Source organism: Anomaloglossus baeobatrachus, chromosome 5 (assembly GCF_048569485.1).
Source record: "Anomaloglossus baeobatrachus isolate aAnoBae1 chromosome 5, aAnoBae1.hap1, whole genome shotgun sequence".
NCBI lineage: Eukaryota > Metazoa > Chordata > Amphibia > Anura > Aromobatidae > Anomaloglossus > Anomaloglossus baeobatrachus.
In genome coordinates this window covers 250,874,237-250,897,510 of record NC_134357.1, presented here as the reverse complement: position 1 = coordinate 250,897,510, position 23,274 = coordinate 250,874,237, and the positions used below count along the sequence as shown (strand labels likewise).

At 45.5% G+C, this 23,274-nt stretch overlaps 1 protein-coding gene across 1 annotated transcript in view; it reads right to left on the bottom strand.

The window, feature by feature from the left end:
* Positions 1-23,274, bottom strand: part of LOC142309906 (cobalamin binding intrinsic factor-like) — a 205,493-nt gene that overhangs the window by 126,108 nt on the left and 56,111 nt on the right. Inside the window, 1 exon segment of the mRNA XM_075347368.1 lies at positions 20,871-21,043. Within this exon segment, the coding sequence (XP_075203483.1) occupies positions 20,871-21,043 (173 nt within the window).

Below are 23,274 nucleotides of genomic sequence, written 5' to 3'. Positions count from 1 at the left end.
CACAGTAATTCATGTATGCCATATATTTTAATTCACCCATACATAAAATAAAATGAAATATTTATTGATGTATTTAAGAATATATATTTATCGATTTTTAAATTTTTCAAATCATAAATATTTGTAATGTTCAATCCATATTGGCATTACTTCAATCTCTAGACCAAATGTGGGGAAAAAAATCACTCACTAATGGCATAACCTTCAGCCATAATAATTTTGACTGGTGCATAAAAAAATAATTGTGAGTGAATGGATAATGGTTCTTTCTTACCCACATTGTATGGCTGCTTTGTAACACAATATTAATGATATTATGATTAGGATAGTAAAAAAACAAAACAAACCTTTTTGTTAAAAGGAATCTGCCTCATAATCAGTATCAAAGTAAGCACAAGATCTTATAGGGGACTTTGCACTAAGAAAAGCCATAAGCTAAGTGCCATGCTGTGAGTTGGGGCTCCTACAGACACCAGGGAACCCCGGATGTGCATCACCATAAACAAGGGTACATCCCGGTGGACATATTCACAATGGTGGGCCCTGCTGCTAGGGGGGGGGGGGTTGAAGGGACACCTCCTGACCTCACCTGGAGCTGTTTCCTGAGCTCCCTAGCATCTCTATATGGGTTCTATCACCCCGTCACCGAGCAAGATACCTAATCCCTTCCTAGCCCTGCACTCCCCTTCACTATTGAGATGGCTGGCGAGAGACACTAGTACCACCACTGCACTAATACAACATAACGAAAGGAAGACAGACAGGGGAATCAATAAACGGATACAACACCAAACTCACAACTGCAGCCAGACAACAGGGCTGCAGTCAGGACCGCTGAAACCAGCAGGACTACACCAAAGCAAGGACTTCAGTAGCAGCAACCTTCCTCCTCAAAGGCAAGTACCAGAGTGTGGATTTACTATAACCAGCGTCATCTGATGGTAAATGTTCCTACTTAAAGGTGATGGATCATCATTCACCATGTCCTGGACTCAGACATCCTATAAATTCAGGTGCAAGTCAAGATGTCAGTTTTGTGAGCAACAGCTCAGATGTCCAATGTGTGGCTGGGGCATGCTAAACTGTTAGTAATGTAAATGACACTCCAGTCACCCAATCAGGGCAGGGGTATGCTGATTTTCTTCTAGGTATCTCCCATTCTGAGAGATTACCTGGTTATTTAGCTGTCTGACTGTGGTCTGACCATTGCCAGTCATCGCCTTAGTTGGATGGTGTTTGTGCCTTGCTTTTAGTGATCTGGTTTTCTGATCTTTTGCTGCCCAACCTTGGTCCTTGCCTTTGACTATCCATTTTGCCTAGCCCCTTTGTCTTGATCCACTACCTTCCTGGAATCCTGACCTAGGACTCTGATCTGATTAGTGATGAGCAAGCACTAAAATGCTCAAGTGCATGATACTCGAATCGAGCAGGTTGGATGCTGGGATGGACTTAAGTTGAAGTAGTGTAAGTTGAGTAGCGAATATAACCAAAGTCAGTGGGAAACTTAAGCATTTTTTGGAAGAAAAAGAAAAATTGCTGAAATTGATGAAAGTGCTCTTAATAGAATGGAAACAGCTTGGGGAAGATGCCTAAATACATGTCTGACTTCCAGGTCACTGCTGGGAAAAATGTTGCCAAAGCATTACGCCACTTTTACAGACTGAATATAAAACATAGAAAAACGAAGGTAAAATGGATTTTACAGTAAATAATTTTTAGGAAGCATTATTTCCTATATAATGACTTATATAAAAGTCAAAATAAAAAAGAGGGGAAAAAACACCTCCACACATTCACATCGTTTAGATTTTGCAGTTTTTTTTATTTCTTTCATTGTTGAAAAATCACTAGAAAAAAGCAGCAAAAATTCTGATAGAGTTAACATGTTACTTCTTTAAAAAAATTGCAGCAATTATCCATTTCACTTAGGAAAAAAAAACAATTGTGTGCATTAGATTTATGAAATCTCATAGCTTTTGCTGGTACTGTAAAATCAGCTCTTAATTTTCATGAAACTCATGAAAAAAACACTGACAAAAATGCAGCACAAATGCAAAGTGTGAACATAGACTTAATAGCCAGGCTATCTCTCACCGTATTTCCCTGTCGCCTATAACAACAGTAGCGGATATAGGAGAGAGGGAAATAAAACTACACCCACCGGTAGTCACTAATAAATGTAATTTTAACATTTTACGGCCTTAGCTGGGCATGTAGTGTGCATGATTTGGTCTGACACATACTGCTTAATTTATGAAGGAGGGACTCTGAACCTCAAAAAGCCTGTAGGCTGTCAATGCAAGAACAGCCAAAATCAGAAGGAAGAGGGACTCCGATACATCCTGTATTACACATAAAGTAGGGCTTCATACACAGTCTGTTAGCATTGGTAGGTAGTGGGACTGCTAGACTCCTAAAGCTTATGTACTTAGGGCAAGGACTGCCAAAAATTAGAAGGAGGAACTGCAATACACTCTGGAAGACACATAGAGGAGGGCCTCAGAAAACATTTTTTTCCCATTAATAAGGAGCGGGACTCCTAGAGTAGACAAGCTTATACACTATGTGCAAGAGCTGCCAAAAATTAGAAGGCGGAACTTCAATACACCCTGGAGGACATGTAGAGGAAGGCCTTAGAATACAATTTTTTCCCATTATTAAGGAGAGGGACACCTAGAATAGTAAAGTCTATGCACTATGTGCAAGAGCTGACACAAATTAGGAGAGACTCCATTATACCCTGAAAACACAAAGAGGAGGTCATCAAATTTTTTTTCCCATTATTAAAAAGAGGGACTACTACACTAGTAAAGCCTATGTACTATTTGGAAGGGTGGTTACAAATTAGGAGGAGGGACTGTAACACACCCTGGAAGACACGTAGATGAGGGCCTCAGAGAACTTTTTATAATCCCTGCCTATATGCCTGTAATCCAAACCTATCCCTCCGCAAGCAACTATTCATACAGTGAATGCAACAAATAGTGGTATTAATTGGGAATAGAATAGATGTAGCCCTGACAAGGAACTTTTGGTTTTAGGGTGCAGCAACAAGAACTGTAATACTATAATCCTTGCCTATATGCCTGTAATCCAAACCTATCCTTCCTCCAGCAGCTATCCCTACAGTGAATGCATCAAACAGTGGTATTAATAGGAAGTAGAATAGATGTAGCCCTGACAAGAGACTTTTGGTTTTAGGGTGCAGCAGCAAGGACTGTAAAGCTATAAACCCTGCCTATATGCCTCTATTCCAAAACTATCCCTCCTCCAGCAGATATCCCTATACTGTTTTTGTGTTACAGTGTGTCGACCATCTCTTTACCTGGTCATCAACAAGGCTACTGTTACGGTTGCTGTGGCACTGGAGTCTATGTCCAGATTTCTTGCTACTGCACATGTGCGAGCACTGGAGACTATGTCCAGATTTCTTGCTACTGCACATGTGCCAGCGCTGGAGACTAAGGGCGGCTTTGCACGTTGCGACATTGCAATTGCGATGTCGATGGGGTCAAATCGAAAGTGACGCACATCCGGCGTCGCAGTCGATATCGCAACATGTAAATCATTTTTGATACGATAAACGAGCGCAAAAGCGTCGTTATCGTATCATCGCTGCAGCCTCTGACATTTCCATAATGCCGGTGCAGCGACAGGTGCGATGTTGTTCCTCGCTCCTGCGGCAGCACACATGGCTGTGTGTAAAGCCGCAGGAGCGAGGAACATCACCTTACCTGCCTCCCGGCTGCAATGAGAAGGACGGAGGTGGGCGGGATGTTTACATCCTGCTCATCTCCGCCCCTCCACTTCAATTGGCCACCTGCCGTGTGACGTCGCTGTGACGCCGCACGACCCGCCCCCTTAGGAAGGAGGCGGGTCGCCGGCCAGAGGGATGTCGCACGGCAGGTATGTGCATGTGAAACTGCCGTAGCGATAATAATCGCTACGGCAGCTTTCACTAGATATTGCACGTGCGACGGGGGCAGGACTATCGCTGCAGCATCGGTAACACATTGTTACCGATGTCGCAGCATGCAAAGCCCGCCTAAGTCCTATCTTGGAGCCATTGCACATGTGCGGGTGACATCATCGCTGACACGAGGTCACATGTCTCTGACACCTTCTATGCTATGCCGATTGGCTGCTGGTCATGTGCTTGTGACACGTGGTCACATGTCTCTGACACCTTCTATGCCGATTGGTCGCTGGTCATGTGCTTGTGACGCTTTGCTCGGTGATAGGCCAGCGTGACGTCATTCCTGTAGTTCTGGCAGCGGATTGGCTCTGGTGTCCTCCATCTTGGATGAGGCACAGAGTCTATATAAGACCCTGACGCACGCCGCACGGCGCTCAGTCCTCTTGGTTCATGCATGAGAGTAGACGCTCTGTGCACGGTCCTCTAGGCATCTCTCTGTCTATGCTAGGTGAGCGCTACCGGCAGGGTAGCGTTCTTATACCTTACAGCTTCGGCTGCAGTCCGTATCCTTACCTCTTAGGGGAGCGGACATAGGCAGGTGCCTGAGGCACATGGTCTGGCTGGGCCTTGTGATTCTACTCGTAGGTGGACGTTGCCGCTAGGGTAACGTTCCTTATACTGCGTCTGGCAGTTGTTCGTATCCTCGCTCCTCGCACACTAGGGGAGCGAACAGAGGTAAAAGCTTTGTGCGGCTTATGCTGCTGTCCGTCTTTTTTGCACCATTAGAAGAGCGGACCTAGGCAGGTGCCATATCTAGTGGTTCGTGTCCTCACACACTAGTGGAGCGAACGCAGGTAGGAGTTTTGTGCGGCTTACGCTGCTGTTCGTCTCTTTTGCACCACTAGAAGAGCGGACCTAGGCAGGTGCCATATCTAGTGGTTTGTGTCCTCGCACACTAGTGGAGTAAACGCAGGTAGGAGCTTTGTGCGGCCTACGCTGCTGTCCGTTTCCTGGCACCACTAGAGGAACGGACCTAGGTAGGTGCCATTTCACACTCACTACCTTTGTCTCTGTGATTATTAACAGAGACCATTCCACACACCCTCCAAGTAAGGGAGGAATTGCCTTATTTACTAATTATATTCCTCTGTGAGTTTAACAGAGGTATTGCACTCTGCCATAGTCTGCGGCAGAGTCTTTGCACGGTGGACCCTGACTGTCTGATACTCCTTTAGGTTTTATTATCAGACAGCCCCCCGTAACATTAGGACTGAGCCAAGGGTCTGGCAGTTATGGCAGAATATCAGCAGTTACACCGTTACATACAAGTACTTGAGTCGCGGCTCAAGAGTATAGGGGATAAACCTCAGACCATGGTGACATCTGCACATGATCCTCGACTTGCTCTGCCAAACAGATATTCTGGCGATGCCAGATCATGTCGTGGTTTTATTAGTAAGTGTCAGATACACCTAGAGGTCAACTCTTCTCGCTTCTCTACGGAGAGGTCCAGAGTAGGCTTTATCATTTCCTTACTTCAGGACAAAGCCTTAGAATGGGCGACTCCCCTATGGGAGCGCTCTGATGTGGTTACTCTGAGACATCAAGACTTTCTTGATGCTCTTAAGGCGGTATTCATGGGTCCGCAGGTTACCCATGATGCGGCCCTGAGACTGTTAGATCTATCTCAGGGTTCGTTATCCACTAATTCTTATGCCATTGCTTTTAGAACTCTGGTGGCAGAACTAGATTGGCCAGAGAAGGTGTTGATTCCTATCTTCTGGAGAGGGTTGGCAGGCTACTTTAAGGATGCTCTTGCTACTCGTGAGGTCCCTGCTTCTCTGGAAGACTTGATCACAGTAGCAACGAGGATCGACGTACGCCATAGGGAACGTAGACTCGAGGTCTCTGCCTCACGCCCTAAGCATCAGGCTATTCCAGTTGTTGAGGGTCCACTACCATCTTCCTCAGCATCTGAAACATCTCCCACTCCTATGGAGTTAGGTCATACGTCCTCCAGACTACGCAAGTCTGGTCCTCCTATATGTTACGTACGTCGTCAGGCTGGGCACTATGCCAACAAGTGTCCTAGCCGTCAGGGAAACTCCCAGGCCTAGTAACCATTAGAGTGGGGTTACTAGAGACGTCTTCTTCACCCTCTAAGTGTAGTATCCCAGGTCAGCTCTCATTCTCTGAGAATACATGGCCTATTATGGCTTTTGTGGATTCCGGAGCTGACGGGACTTTTGTGTCCTCAGGATTTGTAAAGAGACACAATATTCCCTCTATCATGTTAGAGGCGCCTATTCCTGTCCGTGTTGTTAATGGAACTATGTTGTCTGACTCCATTACATTGAGGACAGTTCCCTTGCGCCTTTCCCTGTCTCAGGGTCACATAGAGGAGATTTCTTTTCTTGTTTTGCCTGAGGGTATAGACGACGTCCTTCTGGGTCTCCCATGGCTTCGGACTCATGCTCCTCACATTGACTGGGAGTCCGACAGCATTATTAGTTGGGGTTCGAAATGTCAGTCCCGATGTCTTCCCTTACCACCTAAGGTCGTTGCGGTTGCATCAATTCATCTCTCTCCCATACCTACACCCTATTTGGATTTCTCTGACGTGTTCTCCAAACAGGGAGCTGAGGTTCTTCCACCCCATAGGCTGTATGACTGTGCCATAGACCTTATCCCAGGTTCGGTTCCACCTAAAGGCAGGGTTTACCCCCTGTCGATACCTGAGTCGGAGGCCATGTCGACCTATATAAGAGAGAGTTTAGAGAAGGGGTTCATTCGTAAGTCTGTCTCTCCCGTGGGAGCTGGGTTTTTCTTTGTTCGGAAGAAAGAGGGTGATTTGCGTCCCTGCATAGATTACAGGCGTCTCAACGCAATCACAATAAAGAACAAATACCCGTTACCTTTAATTTCAGAGCTCTTTGACAGACTGAGGGGAGCTCAAGTTTTTACGAAGTTGGATCTGCGGGGTGCGTATAACTTGGTACGAATTCGAGAGGGTGACGAATGGAAGACCGCTTTTAACACCTGAGACGGTCACTATGAATACCTCGTCATGCCTTTTGGTTTATGTAATGCACCCGCAGTATTTCAGGACTTCGTAAACGATGTGCTCAGGGATTTACTGTTATCCTCTGTAGTGGTGTATCTGGACGACATCCTGATTTTTTCTCCTGATCTGGAGATTCATCGTCAGGATGTCGTTCGTGTCCTTTCCTGTTTAAGGGAGCACTCATTGTTCGCTAAACTCGAAAAATGTGTATTCGAGCAGTCATCCTTGCCTTTTTTGGGCTACATTATCTCACAAGAGGGTCTGGCTATGGATCCTGCGAAGCTCTCTGCTGTCCTGGAATGGTCCGAACCTCATTCCTTGAAGGCGGTGCAACGCTTCTTAGGATTCATAAATTATTACAGGCAGTTCATACCCCATTTCTCTACTTTGGTGGCCCCTTTGGTGGCCTTGACTAAGAAAGGTGCTAATCCCAAAGTCTGGTCTACTGAGACATCTCAGGCTTTTGAGGCAGTAAAAAGACACTTTTCAACTGCTCCCGTTCTTCAAAGACCCGATGAGAATAAGCCCTTCCTCTTGGAGGTTGATGCCTCTTCAGTGGGTGCTGGTGTGGTCTTGTATCAAAAGAACGGTGCAGGTAGAAAAAGGCCGTGTTTCTTCTTTGCTAAAACCTTTTCACTGGCAGAGAGAAACTATACCATTGGGGATAGGGAACTGCTCGCCCTGAGATTAGCCTTGGAGGAGTGGCGTCACTTGCTGGAAGGAGCAAAACATCCTTTCCAGGTCTATACAGACCATAAGAATCTGACGTACTTTCAAACCGCTCAGCGTCTGACTCCTCGCCAAGCCCGCTGGTCCTTGTTTTTCTCCCGCTTTCACTTCTCCATCAACTATCTATCTGGGAGTAAGAATAACAAGGCAGACGCCCTCTCTCGCTCTATGGTTTCTACCCAGGAAGAGATTGACGAACCTCGTCTTATCCTTCCCTCCAGGGTTTTTCATACGCTCTTCCCTGTGACGTTAGACCAAATCCCACCGGGCAAGACCTTTGTTCCGCCTGATCGACAGAATGATATACTGTCGTGGGCCCACACCTCAAAGGTGGGTGGGCATTTTGGTATTAGGCGGACACGAGAGTTACTGGAGGGGTGGTATTGGTGGCCACACTTAGCCAGCCACGTAAAGAGATATGTCGGTTCCTGCTACTCGTGTGCTCGCAACCGTCCATTACGGCAGAGACCGGCTGGGCTCTTGCATCCTTTACCAGTGCCAGATAGACCATGGGAGGTGGTAGGCATGGACTTTGTGGGTGATCTTCCGTGTTCACAGGGACATAGATTTGTGTGGGTCATTACGGACCATTTCTCCCAGATGGTTCATCTCGTACCGTTATCGAGAATTCCGTGTTCACAGGGACATAGATTTGTGTAGGTCATTACGGACCATTTCTCCCGGATGGTTCATCTCGTACCGTTATCGAGAATCCCATCTTCCAGGGTACTAGCCAAACTATTCCTCAAGCATGTCTTTAGGCTTCACGGGATGCCAGATCGTATCATTTGTGATAGAGGCCCGCAATTTGCTTCCCGTTTCTGGCGAGATCTTTGTAGCCTTCTGCAAATTGAGTTGAATCTCTCTTCGGCATACCATCCGGAGACCAATGGTTTGGTTGAGCGTACCAATCAATCCATGATTATATACCTTCGACACTTTGTTGCTGAGAACCACGATAACTGGTCCTCCCTCCTACCCTGGGCAGAATTTGCCCTTAACAATTCGCTGGCTGAGGCCACTGGGCAGACACCATTCGTACTCAAAAATGGGCAACACCCTAGGGTACCGGTACCGTTTCCCACTGCTGCACCTCCTCCTCTTGTGGACGACTGGGCAACTAATGCCAGAGAGGTTTGGGATCGGACTCAAGAGTCGATCCAAGCAGCTAAGGACCGTATGAAGACGGTGTCCGATCGGTTTCGTCGCCCGGCTCCTGTCTTTTCTCCGGGGGACTTTGTGTGGCTCTCTGCAAAACACGTGAGACTTAGAGTGAGCTCTGTCAAATTTGCTCCTCGCTTCCTGGGTCCTTATGAGGTTCTTTGACAGGTAAATCCTGTAGTCTACCAATTGAAGTTACCCGTCCATCTTAGGATCCATGACAAATTCCATGTCTCACTGCTAAAGCCGGCTATTTTACCTCACGCTCGTGAAGTGCACTCTCCTGCCTCTGATTCCTCTCGCTCTAGCTATGAGGTACGAGCCATAGTTGGTTCTAAGATGGTTAGAGGGCGCAGGTTCTTCTTGATAGATTGGGAGGGCTACAGCCCGGAACATCGCTCTTGGGAGCCTGAGGAGGCTGTCCATGCTCCCGACTTAGTTGCCGATTACCTGCGTCGCCGGGAGGGGGGCCCTTGAGGGGGAGGTACTGTTACGGTTGCTGTGACACTGGAGTCTATGTCCAGATTTCTTGCTACTGCACATGTGCAAGCGCTGGAGACTAAGTCCTATCTTGGAGCCATTGCACATGTGCGGGTGACATCATCGCTGACACGAGGTCACATGTCTCTGACACCTTCTATGCCGATTGGCTGCTGGTCATGTGCTTGTGACACGTGGTCACATGTCTCTGACACCTTCTATGCCGATTGGTCGCTGGTCATGTGCTTGTGACGCTTTGCTCGGTGATAGGCCAGCGTGACGTCATTCCTGTCGTTCTGGCAGCGGATTGGCTCTGGTGTCCTCCATCTTGGATGAGGCATAGAGTCTATATAAGACCCTGACGCACGACGCACGGTGCTCAGTCCTCTTGGTTCATGCATGAGAGTAGACGCTCTGTGCACGTTCCTCTAGGCATCTCTCTGTCTATGCTAGGTGAGCGCTACCTGCAGGGTAGCGTTCTTATACATTACAGCTTCGGCTGCAGTCCGTATCCATACCTCTTAGGGGAGCGGACATAGGCAGGTGCCTGAGGCACATGGTCTGGCTGGGCCTTGTGATTCTACTCGTAGGTGGACGTTGCTGCTAGGGTAACGTTCCTTATACTGTGTCTGGCAGTTGTTCGTATCCTCGCACACTAGGGGAGCGAACAGAGGTAGGAGCTTTGTGCGGCTTATGCTGCTGTCCGTCTCTTTTGCACCACTAGAAGAGCGGACCTAGGCAGGTGCCATATCTAGTGGTTCGTGTCCTCGCACACTAGTGGAGCGAATGCAGGTAGGAGCTTTGTGCGGCTTACGCTGCTGTTCGTCTCTTTTGCACCACTAGAAGAGCGGACCTAGGCAGGTGCCATATCTAGTGGTTCGTGTCCTTGCACACTAGTGGAGCGAACGCAGGCAGGAGCTTTGTGCGGCTTACGCTGCTGTCCATTTCCTGGCACCACTAGAGGAACGGACCTAGGTAGGTGCCATTTCACACTCACTACCTTTGTCTCTGTGATTATTAACAGAGACCATTCCACACACCCTCCAAGTAAGGGAGGAATTGCCTTATTTACTAATTATATTCCTCTGTGAGTTTAACAGAGGTATTGCACTCTGCCATAGTCTGCAGCAGAGCCTTTGCACGGTGGACCCTGACTGTCTGTTACTCCTTTAGGTTTTATTATCAGACAGCCCCCCGTAACAGCTACGGCATTACCATGATTTGCAGGCAATCCACTCATGTTCTATTACTGAAAAACAGTCATGAAACATGTGGGAGGGGACTCGAGCATGGCGCTCAAACACTCGCGATATTTGATCAAGCATCATGTATTGAGCAGTGGCTAGTATGTTCTCCCTCTACTAGACCTGATTACTCCTTTGTCTTATCTCTCTCTTTGGCAATCTCTCTTGGTGTTTTATCTTAACCTCTTGACTCCCCTGCTTCATGGTGTATCTATGAGTAGTGACTCAGCATCACATTACTATTGGCCATATAGCATTTTTTGCCCCACCATAGATCCCATTTGCACACTTTGTGATTCAGGGGGCGAATCTGGCCCAGATGATTGATGATCTGGAGAAGGAGCACAAGAACCTAGAATCGTCAAAAACTCAGCTGCAGGATCAATTGTCCAGTATAATAAATGCTTCCTAAAGCTCTCCATTGCCAGCAGTGGCTATGACAGTTTGGGCAACACATATACTAGGAGGAGCCCAGGATGTGAACATATGGGGACATACGAGTATATGCCAAAATGAGAGACATATTTACTAGGAAGGGATCCAGCATGGGAACATATATATCAGGGGGACCCAGGATGGAGGATGGGGACATATATGACAGGTAGGGGGACATATTTACCAGTAAGGGGCCCAGGATAGGAACATATATACCATGATAAGGAAAATATTTACCAGGGTGGGGCCTAGGAAGGGGTACATATATACCAGAATGGGTAATATATTTCTCAGGGAGGGATGCAGGATGGGGGACATATATACCAGGATGTTGCTCAGTATGGGGACATATGCAGAGTGATGTGGGGTGATAGTCATGGGTCAAGCACTGTGGACCTCTGCAGGCCGCATACTGCTGCTGACGTCGGCTGCCCACGACTCGATGACGACTCACACTCACAAGGAGATCAATAGTTAATTTCCTTCAACAACTCTTTACTTAATTAATTATTCTCTGCCATAACTTAAGTAGAATCTGCTCGAATAAGCTGACTTCAGTCAAAAGCCAGTTAAGATAAACCCAATACCTTGACAGCTATTGGGCTTAGCCACTAGAGTCCTGTCCTCCAGCTCCCTTTTTCTCAGGGCATTCCTTTCAAGGATTGGTCTCTCGTTTTAACACTATTCGAACGCTGTGTCTCAGTAAACTCTCAAGGTTCACATTATCTTGTCTCCAGTCTCCTTTCTTCCTTTTGCTGCCACAAGCCACCCACTGTATGTGACCTCACGACCTACAGACTTTCCGTCCATAACCGTTGCTCACTAGATCTTCACTTCTCAAGTAAACTGTCTCTTCTGGAACCAACTGTTTCTTATCCTGTCAACTGACCCTTCCCATTGTGGGCTAGTCTCAACGCTTAACTGTTGCTTAGGGTACCTTCACACTTAGCGATGCAGCAGCGATCCGACCAGCGATCTGACCTGGTCAGGATCGCTGCTGCATCGCTACATGGTCGCTGGTGAGCTGTCAAACAGGCAGATCTCACCAGCGACTAGTGAACAGCCCCCAGCCAGCAGCGACGTGCAAGCGACGCTGCGCTTGCACGGAGCCGCCGTCTGGAAGCTGCGGAGACTGGTAACTAAGGTAAACATCGGGTATGGTTACCCGATGTTTACATTAGTTACCAGCGCACACCACTTAGCTGTGTGTGCAGGGAGCAGGGAGCCGCGCACACTGAGCGCTGGCTCCTTGCTGTCCTAGCTACAGTACACATCGGGTTAATTAACCCGATGTGTAATGCAGCTACATGTGCAGAGAGCAGGGAGCCGCGCACACTGCTTAGCGCTGGCTCCTTGCTCTCCTAGCTGCTGTACACATCGGGTTAATTAACCCGATGTGTACAGCAGCTACATGTGCAGAGAGCCGGAGCCGGCAGCACAGGCAGCGTGAGAGCTGCGGAGGCTGGTAACTAAGGTAAATATCGGGTAACCACCTTGGTTACCCGATGTTTATCTTGGTTACAAGCTTACCTCAGCTGTCAGACGCCGGCTCCTGCTCCCTGCTCGCTTCATTTGTCGCTCTCTCGCTGTCACACACAGCGATCTGTGTGTCACAGTGGGAGAGCGCCTTTGAAGAAAACGAACCAGGGCTGTGTGTAACGAGCAGCGATCTCGCAGCAGGGGCCAGATCGCTGCTCAGTGTCACACACAGCGAGATCGCTAATGAGGTCACTGCTGCGCCACAAAAAGCGTGACTCAGCAGCGATCTCGGCAGCGAGCTCGCTGTGTGTGAAGCACCCCTTACACTATGGTCTAGTAAGTTCGCACAAGTGCTATACCATACTTCACATTACACATTATTAACACTACATATCACAGGTAGAGATGAGCGAACTGGTCCCGGTTCGGCTCAAGGCGGTTCGCCGAACGGAGGTCCCGTTCGAGTTCAGTTCGTTGAACGTTCGACGAACCGCACTCGAACGTATAGGCTATAATGGGAGGCAATAACAAACACATAAAAATGCATGATAAATGTACATAAACAGTTAATAAACATTGCCATAACACTTACCGGTCCCCGCGATCCCTTCTGCACTCTGTCTCCTGCCGCTATTCCATCCGATGCTCGCTGAATCCTCCCGGCGACCGGCACTGCCAGCAGAGATGCAGGACCTATCGTGACGTCAAAATAGCCATGTGACCAGTCACGTGGCTATTATCTCATTGGCTACAGACTGGTCACATGACTATGACACGTCATGTAGGACCTGCGAGTGCATCTCTCCGGTACACGGTGCACATATGTGTATCGCCGTGTACCGGCGACATGCTCTACCACACGGTCGACTCCCCGTTCCGTTAGGGACCGGCTGACACAGCCGGTCATTAACGGAGATCACCGTTGCCATAGCAACGCAGTTAGCGGTGACGTCACCGCTAACCGCGGCTCCGAGAGCACCATTGCTATGGTAACGCGTCTGTCAGCGGTACCGCTGTTACCGCTGACAGCCAGCACTGTTCACTCACGGAGTGAAGGCTGCACGATTGTAGTGAGCATTGTAGTGAGGATGAGGTTCCCCAGCCCCAAGTGATGAGCTGGTGAACCTCATCCTTCCTCACTACAATCGTCACTACTACTACACTAGTGAGGATTGTAGTGAGGATTGTAGTGAGGATGAGGTTCCCCAGCCCCAAGTGATGAGCTGGTGAACCTCATCCTTCCTCACTACAATCGTCACTACTACTACACTAGAAAGAAGACAGAAGAGCAGGATCGTGGAGGGCTGACAGGGGGTAATAAAGATGGCGTCTCTAAGTGTGTCTGTGTATTTATTTCTATTAAAGTATTTTTTCTCTGTGTGGTGTTTTTTTTTAACCCTTTATTGGAGATTCTTAATGGCCGGGTCAAACGTGCCTGACATTAAGAATCTCTGGCTTAATACTGGCTAGTAAAACAAAGCCAGTATTAACTCATGATTACCCAACAAGCCACCCGGCTCCAGGGCTGTTGGAAGAGTTGGATACAGCGCCAGATGATGGCGCTTCTATGAGAGCGCCATTTTCTGGGACGGATGCGGACTGAAATCCGCAGCAGAGGCGCCCAGAAACCTTGGGTTAGCCTGTGCTGTGAATTCCAATCCCCAGCTGCCTAGTTGTACCCGGCTGGACACAAAAATGGGGCGAAGCCCACGTCATTTGTTTTTTAATTATTTCATGAAATAAATGAAATAATTAAAAAAAAACGGGTTTCCCTATATTTTTGGTTCCCAGCCGGGTACAAATAGGCAACTGGGGGTTGGAGGCAGCCCGTGGCTGCCTGCTGTACCTGGCTAGCATACAAAAATATGGCGAAGCCCACGTCATTTTTTTGGTGGGCAAAAAAATTCTGCATACAGTCCTGGATGGAGTATGCTGAGCCTTGTAGTTCTGCAGCTGCTGTCTGCTCTTCTCCAGACAGACAGCAGCTGCAGAACTACAAGGCTCAGCGTACTCCATCCAGGACTGTATGCAGAAGTTTTTTGCCCCCTGAAAAAATTATGTGGGCTTCGCCATATTTTTGTATGCTAGCCAGGTACAGCAGGCAGGTACGGCTGCCCCCAACCCCTAGTTGCCTATTTGTACCCGGCTGAGAACCAAAAATAAAGGGAAGCCCTTTTTTTATTATTTCATGAATTTCACAACTAGGCAGCTGGGGATTGGAATCCGCAGCACAGGTTGGCCTGAGCTTTCTGGGCCCCACTGCTGCGAATTGCAGTCTGCAGCCGCCTCAGAAAATGGCATTTTCATAGAAGCGCCATCTTCTGGCACTGTATCCAACTCTTCCAGCACCTGCCTGCTATACCTGGCTAGCATACAAAAATATGGCGAAGCTCACGTCCTTTTTTTGTAGTTTTTTGGCAAAAAAAATAAAAAATGCTTCCCTGGATTTTCCATTGCCTATGAAGGTAACATCAAGCAGTGGGGGTTAGCAGCCAGTAGCTGCTTGGATTACCCTTAGCTAGCAATACAAAAAATGCAGCAGGAGCCCATATATATTTTTTTTAATTATTTATTTAAATAACTAAAAACAAAATGGGCTTCCCTGTATTTTGATTGCTGGACATCACAGTGCTGTAAAAATAAATCTTTAAAAAAATGACGTAGCGCTCCGCGGTATTTTTGATTCTCAGCGCAGATAAAGCAGACAGCTATGGGTTGCCACCCCCATCTGCCTGCCGTTACCTTGGTTGGCAATCAAAATACAGGGAAGCCCATTAATTTTTTCTATTTAAAAAATAGTTAAAAAAAAAAATGACGTTGGGTCCCCCCATTTTTGATAGCCAGCTAGGGTAAAGCAGACGGCTGTAGCCTGAAAACCACAGCTGGCAGCTTTACCGTGGTTGGGGATCCAATGTGGAGGTCCCCTCAGGCTCTTTTTTATAATTATTTTATAAATATTAATAATTACACAATAAAAGTAGGGTCCCCCCCAAATTGGATCACCAGCCAAGGTAAAGCGGACAGCTGTGGTCTGGTATTCTCAGGGTGGGAAGGTCCATAGTTATTGGGCCTTCACAGCCTAAAAATAGCAGGCCGCAGGCACCCCAGACGTGGCGCATCCACTAGATGCGCCAATCCTGGCGCTTCACCCCAGCTCATCCCGTGCCCTGGTGCAGTGGCAAACGGGGTAATAAATCGGGTTGATACTAGCTGTAAAGTCACCTGAGATCAAGCCCAGCAGTTTGTGATGTCATGGCGTCTATTAGATACCCAACATCATAAACTGTCAGTACTAACAAAAAAAAAAAAAAAAAATCGACAAAAGAAATTTATTTGAAAAAACAGTCCCCAAAACATTTCCTCTTTCACCAATTTATTGTAAGAAAAAAAATAAAGGGGTCCCACGACGACTCTGGACCGTCTAGAATATGGGGGGGAGACACTCAGGGAACGTATCCCCCATTTTCTAGGAGTGCGGACCCTTCATGTGAGGAGTGTGGGTGCAATGAATCTGCACTCACTCTCCCCGGGTCCACAGCAGCAGAGTCCATGTCGTAATGGTTGCTACCAAAGCTGCAATGCCCTGCTCATGAGGTAAGGGCATGCCTAATCAGGAGAACTACTGTAGAGGAAGCTCTGCTCACTGGTATATAGGTGCTCAGAGGAAATAATAGATAAAATTAGTGATTAACCTCGGCACTCTAAATCTCCCAGACTAAGTCAGTAAGTCACAACGGATAGTAATGCAAAATCACTCTTTATTGGTCGGTATTAAGAAAAAAAAATTTTCATAAGCATATATGTTTTTGTCCAAAACAAGTTACAAATGATGTTTCGGCCTGAGCCTTCGTCAGATTGGACTTATCTGCATGTAATCATGAAAAATGACAATAATCAGTATCACATAAGAGTAAGAGAACAATAACATAAACTCGAACAATGTAGAGGTACAATTGGGATGCAGCAAAAAAATTGCAACACAGCAAGGAATGAAACACATGATACAAATGTCATAATACAGTACAAGGACAATATAGTAATGACAAATATGGGGTCAGAGTAGGCTTAGACAGCTCTGGTACGAAAGAGATGTCAATCATAAAGTAACATGTGCAGTAGGTGTAGAGCTACAGTATGCATGGCAGAGCTAATGGGTAGACCGACCATAGAAAAAGTAGAGAAAAAGTGGAGAAAAAATGTAGAAAAAGTGGAGAAAAAGTGTAGAAAAAGTGGAGAAAAAGTGGAGAAAAAATGTAGAAAAAGTGGAGAAAAAGTGGAGAAAAAATGTAGAAAAAGTGGAGAAAAAGTGGAGAAAAAGTGGAGAAAAAGTGGAGAAAAAGTGGAGTAAAAATGTAGAAAAAGTGGAGAAAAAATGTAGAAAAAGTGGAGAAAAAGTGGAGAATAAGTGGAGAAAAAATGGAGAAAAAAATGGAGAAAAAGTGGAGAAAAAGTGGAGGAAAAAGTGGAGAATAAGTGGAGAAAAAGTAGAGAATAAGTGGAGAAAAAGTGGAGAATAAGTGGAGAATAAGTGGAGAAAAAGTGGAGAATAAGTGGAGAAAAAATGGAGAAAAAAATGGAGAAAAAGTGGAGAAAAAGTGGAGAAAAAGTGGAGAAAAAATGGAGAAAAAAATGGAGAAAAAGTGGAGAAAAAGTGGAGAAAAAGTGGAGAAGAAGTGGAGAAAAAGTGGAGAATAAGTGGAGAAAAAGTGGAGAATAAGTGGAGAAAAAGTGGAGAATAAGTGGAGAAAAAGTGGAGAAAAAGTGGAGAATAAGTGGAGAATAAGTGGAGAAAAAATGGAGAAAAAGTGGAGAAAAAGTGGAGAAAAAGTGGAGAAGAAGTGGAGAAGAAGTGGAGAAAAAAGTGGAGAAAAAGTGGAGAAAAAGTGGAGAAAAAGTGGAGAAAAAGTGGAGAAAAAGTGGAGTAAAAATGTAGAAAAAGTGGAGAAAAAATGTAGAAAAAGTGGAGAAAAAGTGGAGAAAAAAATGGAGAAAAAGTGGAGAATAAGTGGAGAATAAGTGGAGAATAAGTGGAGAATAAGTGGAGAAAAAATGGAGAATAAGTGGAGAAAAAATGGAGAAAAAAATGGAGAAAAAGTGGAGAATAAGTGGAGAATAAGTGGAGAAAAAGTGGAGAAAAAAATGGAGAAAAAGTGGAGCATCCTTTGGTGCCTTTCATGTGACACTAAGGGGTGCTTAGCTTTGTATTTAGCCAAAAAAAATGAAAAAAAAATGACGTAGGATTCCCCCTAGTTTTGTAGCCAGCTAGGGTAAAGCAGACGGCTGCAGCCTGCAGACCACAGCTGGCAACCTCACCTTGGCTGGTAATCCAAAACTGAGGGCACCCCACGCTGTTATTTTAAATTAAATAAATAATTTAAAAAAAAAACACGTAGGGGTCCCCCCAAAATTGGATCACCAGCCAAGGTAAAGCAGACAGCTGGGGCCTGATATTCTCAGACTAGGGAGGTCCATGGTTATTGGACTCTCCCCAGCCTAAAAATAGCAGGCCGCAGCCGCCCCAGAAGTGGCGCATCCATTAGATGCGCCAATCCTGGTGCTTCGCCCCAGCTCATCCCGCGCCCTGGTGCGGTGGCAAACGGGGTAATATATGGGGTTAATACCAGATGTGTAAGTTACCTGGCATCAAGCCCTGGGGTTGGTAAGGTCAGGCGTCTATCAGATACCCGACATCACCAACCCAGTCAGTAATAAAAAAAAATAGACGACAAACACATTTTTATTTGAAAAAACACTCCCCAAAACATTCCCTCTTTAACCAATTTATTAGAAAAAAAACCAAATCCAGGTCTGGTGTAATCCAAGGGGTTGCCATGACGATCCACACTGTCCCAGTCAATGAAGAGCAGGATGTTCCCCATTGGCTGGGAGAGCAGTGCAGTGACCTGAGCTAACATCAATGGGTCAGCCCAGGTCACTGCAGGGGGATGACAAGTGCTGCTGTCAGCGAGGTACATTACCTGCGCTGATCTCCAGCACACTGACAGCCCCTGTCACTGAGTTCAATGACCGGCGTCTTCACACCAAGTATCGCGAGAGGCCCGTGACGTCACCGCTAGTCAGTCTCGGGTCGGAAGCGAGAGGTGGTGTGACAAGCGGCGGCCATGGAGGACAGTGACAGCGCTGAGGTCGGGATGGCGGGACTTCATCACCACAGGTAAGCCGAGCGGGACCATGTGTGCAGAGTGTGTGTGTGTGTGTGTGTGTGTGTGTGTGTGTGTGTGTGTGTGTATGTATGTATGTATGTATGTGTACAATACATGCCGCGGGCAGGAGGGGGAGGAGTGAGCTGAGCGGGGAAGTGTGGGCTTCCTGCACGTAACTAGGATAAACATCGGGTTACTAACCAAAGCGCTTTGCTTGGATACCCGATGTTTATCTTGGTTACCAGCTTGTGGCAGGCTGCCAGCGATGGCTCCTGCACACTGTAGCTGTAAAAAGCCCTGCTTTTTGCTGCTAGAACCGTTCTCGAACGTTTCTAGAACTATCGAGCTTTTGCAAAAAAGTTCGAGTTCTAGTTCGATCTAGAACAACCCCAAAATCACTCGAGCCTCGAACTGGAGAACCACGAACCGCGAACCGCGCTCAACTCTAATCACAGGTTACACTATACATAACACAGGAACACACTAAAATACATCACAGTTATCACAGTTCACAGATCATAATACTTACAAAAAATGCAACACATTATTTACAATACACTATACAAAGTGATTGATGTCTTCAGGGTCAGGAATGTGATAGCAACAGCCAACTACTCTCACACATATAAACCAGGATGGGGGACATATTTAGCAGGAAGGGACCCAGATGGGGGACATTAGTGCAGGATGGGGATATTACAACATAATGAAGGGGGAGGAGGAGTAAGTCGTATATCTTTATTGGATTTAGGAGTCTACAAGGGCTCATACATCTGACCAGCATGCAGAGGGGGGGAATCCAAGTCCAAATTTTGCACCGGTGCCATTCGGACTCTAGTGGTTATGCCACTGGCTGCAAACAAAACTTTATCAGTAAACTCTATGAGGGAATACCTGAACAGTTTTGTATTATGAATGTGGCATAAAAAAACAAAAAAAACAATTATTTGTTTATTTGAGCACCATTTGCAATATTTACTCAGCGACTTGTCTAAAATATTGGCTAGGCTTCTGTGAGTGGTGAGGCTGTCCATGCCCTGATTAATTTACTATTAGTTATGTTGAAAATTGCATCAGAAATTGATACCAGTAAATAGATGGCATAAATTTCTGTCTATGGCATATTTATTTAGAACTGTGCACCTCTTAATACATTTGCCAAATTTCACTTCAGTGCCCGTTAATTAAAACTGGGTTATGAAATCTCAAAATCTGAGTAAATGTATTTTTATGTTTATGAAGGGAATTTGGAGGTTAGTGCAAAAGAATAGCGTTTTCAACAGCTATAAAGGGAACCAGACAGTTGATCTCATGCTGCCCGAGTCACAGACAGTATAAATCAGAAACGGCCCTCTGTTGCAGGCATGCATGTTAACACCACAACACTGTAGGGTTTCAGAGGAAACGTGAAAAAGCCCATAGGAAAACTAGTGCAAAAGGCAAATCTCTGTGGTTCGAGTTGCATGAATTACAATCAGGCTCCCTAAAGGGGGCTTTACACGCAACAACATCGCTAATGAGAGGTCGTTGGGGTCACGGAATTCGTGACGCACATCCGGCCTCGTTAGTGACGTTGTTGCGTGTGACACGTACGAGCGATTGCTAACGATCAAAAATACTCACCTAATCGTTGATCGTTGACACGTCGTTCAAATCCCAAATATCGTTGATGGTGCTGGACGCAGATTGTTCATCGTTCCTGAGGCAGCACACATCGCTACGTGTAACACCACAGGAACGACGAACACAGTACCTGCGTCCTCCGGCAACGAGGTGGGCATGACTTTCCTGTGGCTGCTCTCCACCCCTCCACTTCTATTGGATGCCTGCCGTGTGACGTCACTGTGACGACGCACGAACCACACCCTTAGAAAAGAGGCAGTTCGCTGGCCACAGCGACGTCGTTAGGCAGGTAAGTTCGTGTGACGAGTACTAGCGATATTGTGTGCCACGGGCAGCGATTTGCCCGTGACGCACAAACGACGGGGGCGGGTGCTTTCACGTGTCAAGCAGCCTTTACTGTTGGCTGTGTAAATGTAATAAGGTGAACATAACCTGAAGACTAATAATGAATTCTTTTGATGATTACACTATGGAAAAAAATATTAGTAATGGGAGAGCTTGAAGTATACTACATCAAATTATTTCTTTGTCAAAAAAGTACATAATGACTTAAAGTAGTATGAGGATATCAATACCTGTCCAGCCAGACCAGTGCTGTATATATTGCCAATAAGTCCACCATTCTGAGAATTCAAGATGAAGTCCAACAGAACTCCGAGAGTCTCATTGACCGTTGCATAAATATCTAAGGGAACATCTTCCATATCGAGCACACAAGTAAATGCCATCACTAACACAGCTGCCGTATCTACAAAGAAACATGGTAATTTTTTTAATAATTTCCTCCTAAAAAAATCTTTTAACTCTACTTTACACCCAAATAGAGGAGAGTTGACGCTATTATAAAGTGTATCTTGGCCTATAATTATGTGCCTTATCTCAAGTTTCCAATTCATCCAACAGAATATTCATTAAAAATCATGTGGGCTTACGGTTTGCTAAGAAGTGGTCCAATGTATGCCCAAAATAATAGTTTCCATAGGTGAAATGTGGTGACAGATTTGATATTAATTCAGCCACATGCAGAAGATTTGATAAAATTATGACTTATTAAGAGATGTACTTAGCAGTGCCTAAGCAAGAGGTCAGGTCTAGGTCTTAACTTCCATTTTGTGGATTCTAGCATACTACATGGGCCACTACAACCCTTCATGACAGCTGCTTGTCAACATGTAAAATAGCACAAGGTAGCATGGGAGCATTTTAACTAAGACGGAGCTATGGGCATAATTAACACTGCAGTTACCAATCTAAAATTATTACATTGTTAGTGTTTAGTAACTTCATTTTAAACCCTTTACCAATATTAGATGTTCTGGTACATCCAATGTTGAGTTTCTGTGCATGGAGAAGGCTCAGGAGCTGAGCCTGCACCATACCTGGCAGATTTCAACTAGGTCACTGACCAAGTACCTTGGCATTGACTAAGAGCTGCGGAGGACAGAAACGCGTTGACGGTGTGATATTTTTTCACTGTTTATTCTGTATCTAATGTGCACCAGCCTTGGTTTTATGCATTCAACAAATGTTCTATTTTATTGGCTAGCTCAGTTCTGGTTTTTGTTTTCATTCTGTATTTTTAAATCAGGCACCTGCCTGCAACAGCCAAGTTCCAATTGCTGCTATTAACCCCTTAACACTAGAAGTCCCAGAGAGGGGTCATTTAACATTTCTACCTTTTGGAACCCAAAGATGGGTCAAATGACCTGAAGGATTTTAGCTAACATCCTATAATCACCGTCTTTGTTCTGTAATTAAGGCTATTACTGTCGCACCACAGGAGGTTGTTGTTTTCCATTGAGTTTAGCCATTTCGTTTCTAGTTAGTTATATTCAGTTTATTGTATAGTGTCATTTGACCCTCTTTCGGGACTTCAGGAGGGAGCTCGAAATTTCTGGGACTTCTAGTGTTAAATGCCTTTGTCAAGCTCTGCAGCATTTAGATGTATAATTGGGGGTGTACAGTTGAATGTGCCCCCGTGATGCAATTTCTGGGTGCAGATGGGTTCCAGTGGCAGCTAGGGACTTGCTGGGCTTCATAGGAGATAATGATTTTAGCTATGTGGTACAATCGTGTGGTTTTGTAGTATATAGAACAAGTGACCTGAGAATCGCAGGTTCAAGTCTCCAAGAGTGTTAAAAATAAAATTAAAAAAAAAATGCATCTCTGCGTTCATAAAAGTTCAAGCTATCAAATTATTAACCCCTAAAGATTAAAAACAAATCATTGTGTTGTTGCGGTCTCAGCCCATCCACCAAAAAATGCAGTTAGAAGCAATGAAAACATTGTATGTACCATTAAAAATGTCAGCTCACCATACAAAAAATAAGCCCCCATGTTGCTCCATGAATGGAAAAATAGAAACATCTATAGGTCACGGAAAATGGTACCACAAACCTTTTTATTTTTCTTTTTTACCACTTAAATAAGAATAGGTAGGAATTGCGGATGTTTTTTTCATGTTTTACCACACTTCAATTTTTTTAGCCTGTTTTTCAGAAGACGGTATGGTAAAATGAATGGTGTAATTCAAAACGGCAACTCGTGTCGCAAAAATCTGAAGCTGTCATTCAACTACGTTGATAGAAGAATATAAAAGTTATGGCTCTTGGGTGATGGGGAGGGAAAAACAAGTGTGCAAAAACAGAAAATTGCCCAGTCTTGCGTTGCTCTAGTTTGTGACATCTTGGGTTTTGATAAAAAGGGTTAAAGGATGACATAATTCCACAACCCAGAAGTACGTACCCTACTGCTGCTAACGGGTCTCTTAGAAGCTGTTTCGGTACTGAAAAGTGTTTGTGACTTCCTATTCTTTTCTTAAATAAAAAAGGGCAGCCACACAACATTGACAGCTCTTCTTTATAAGGCAATAATTTGTAATCTGATCTCTTTTATACATAATATCTTCATTTTGGATGTGATATATATACAAGAGCCCATCATAATCATAAACTTTACAGGTTTATTTCCATCTTCATA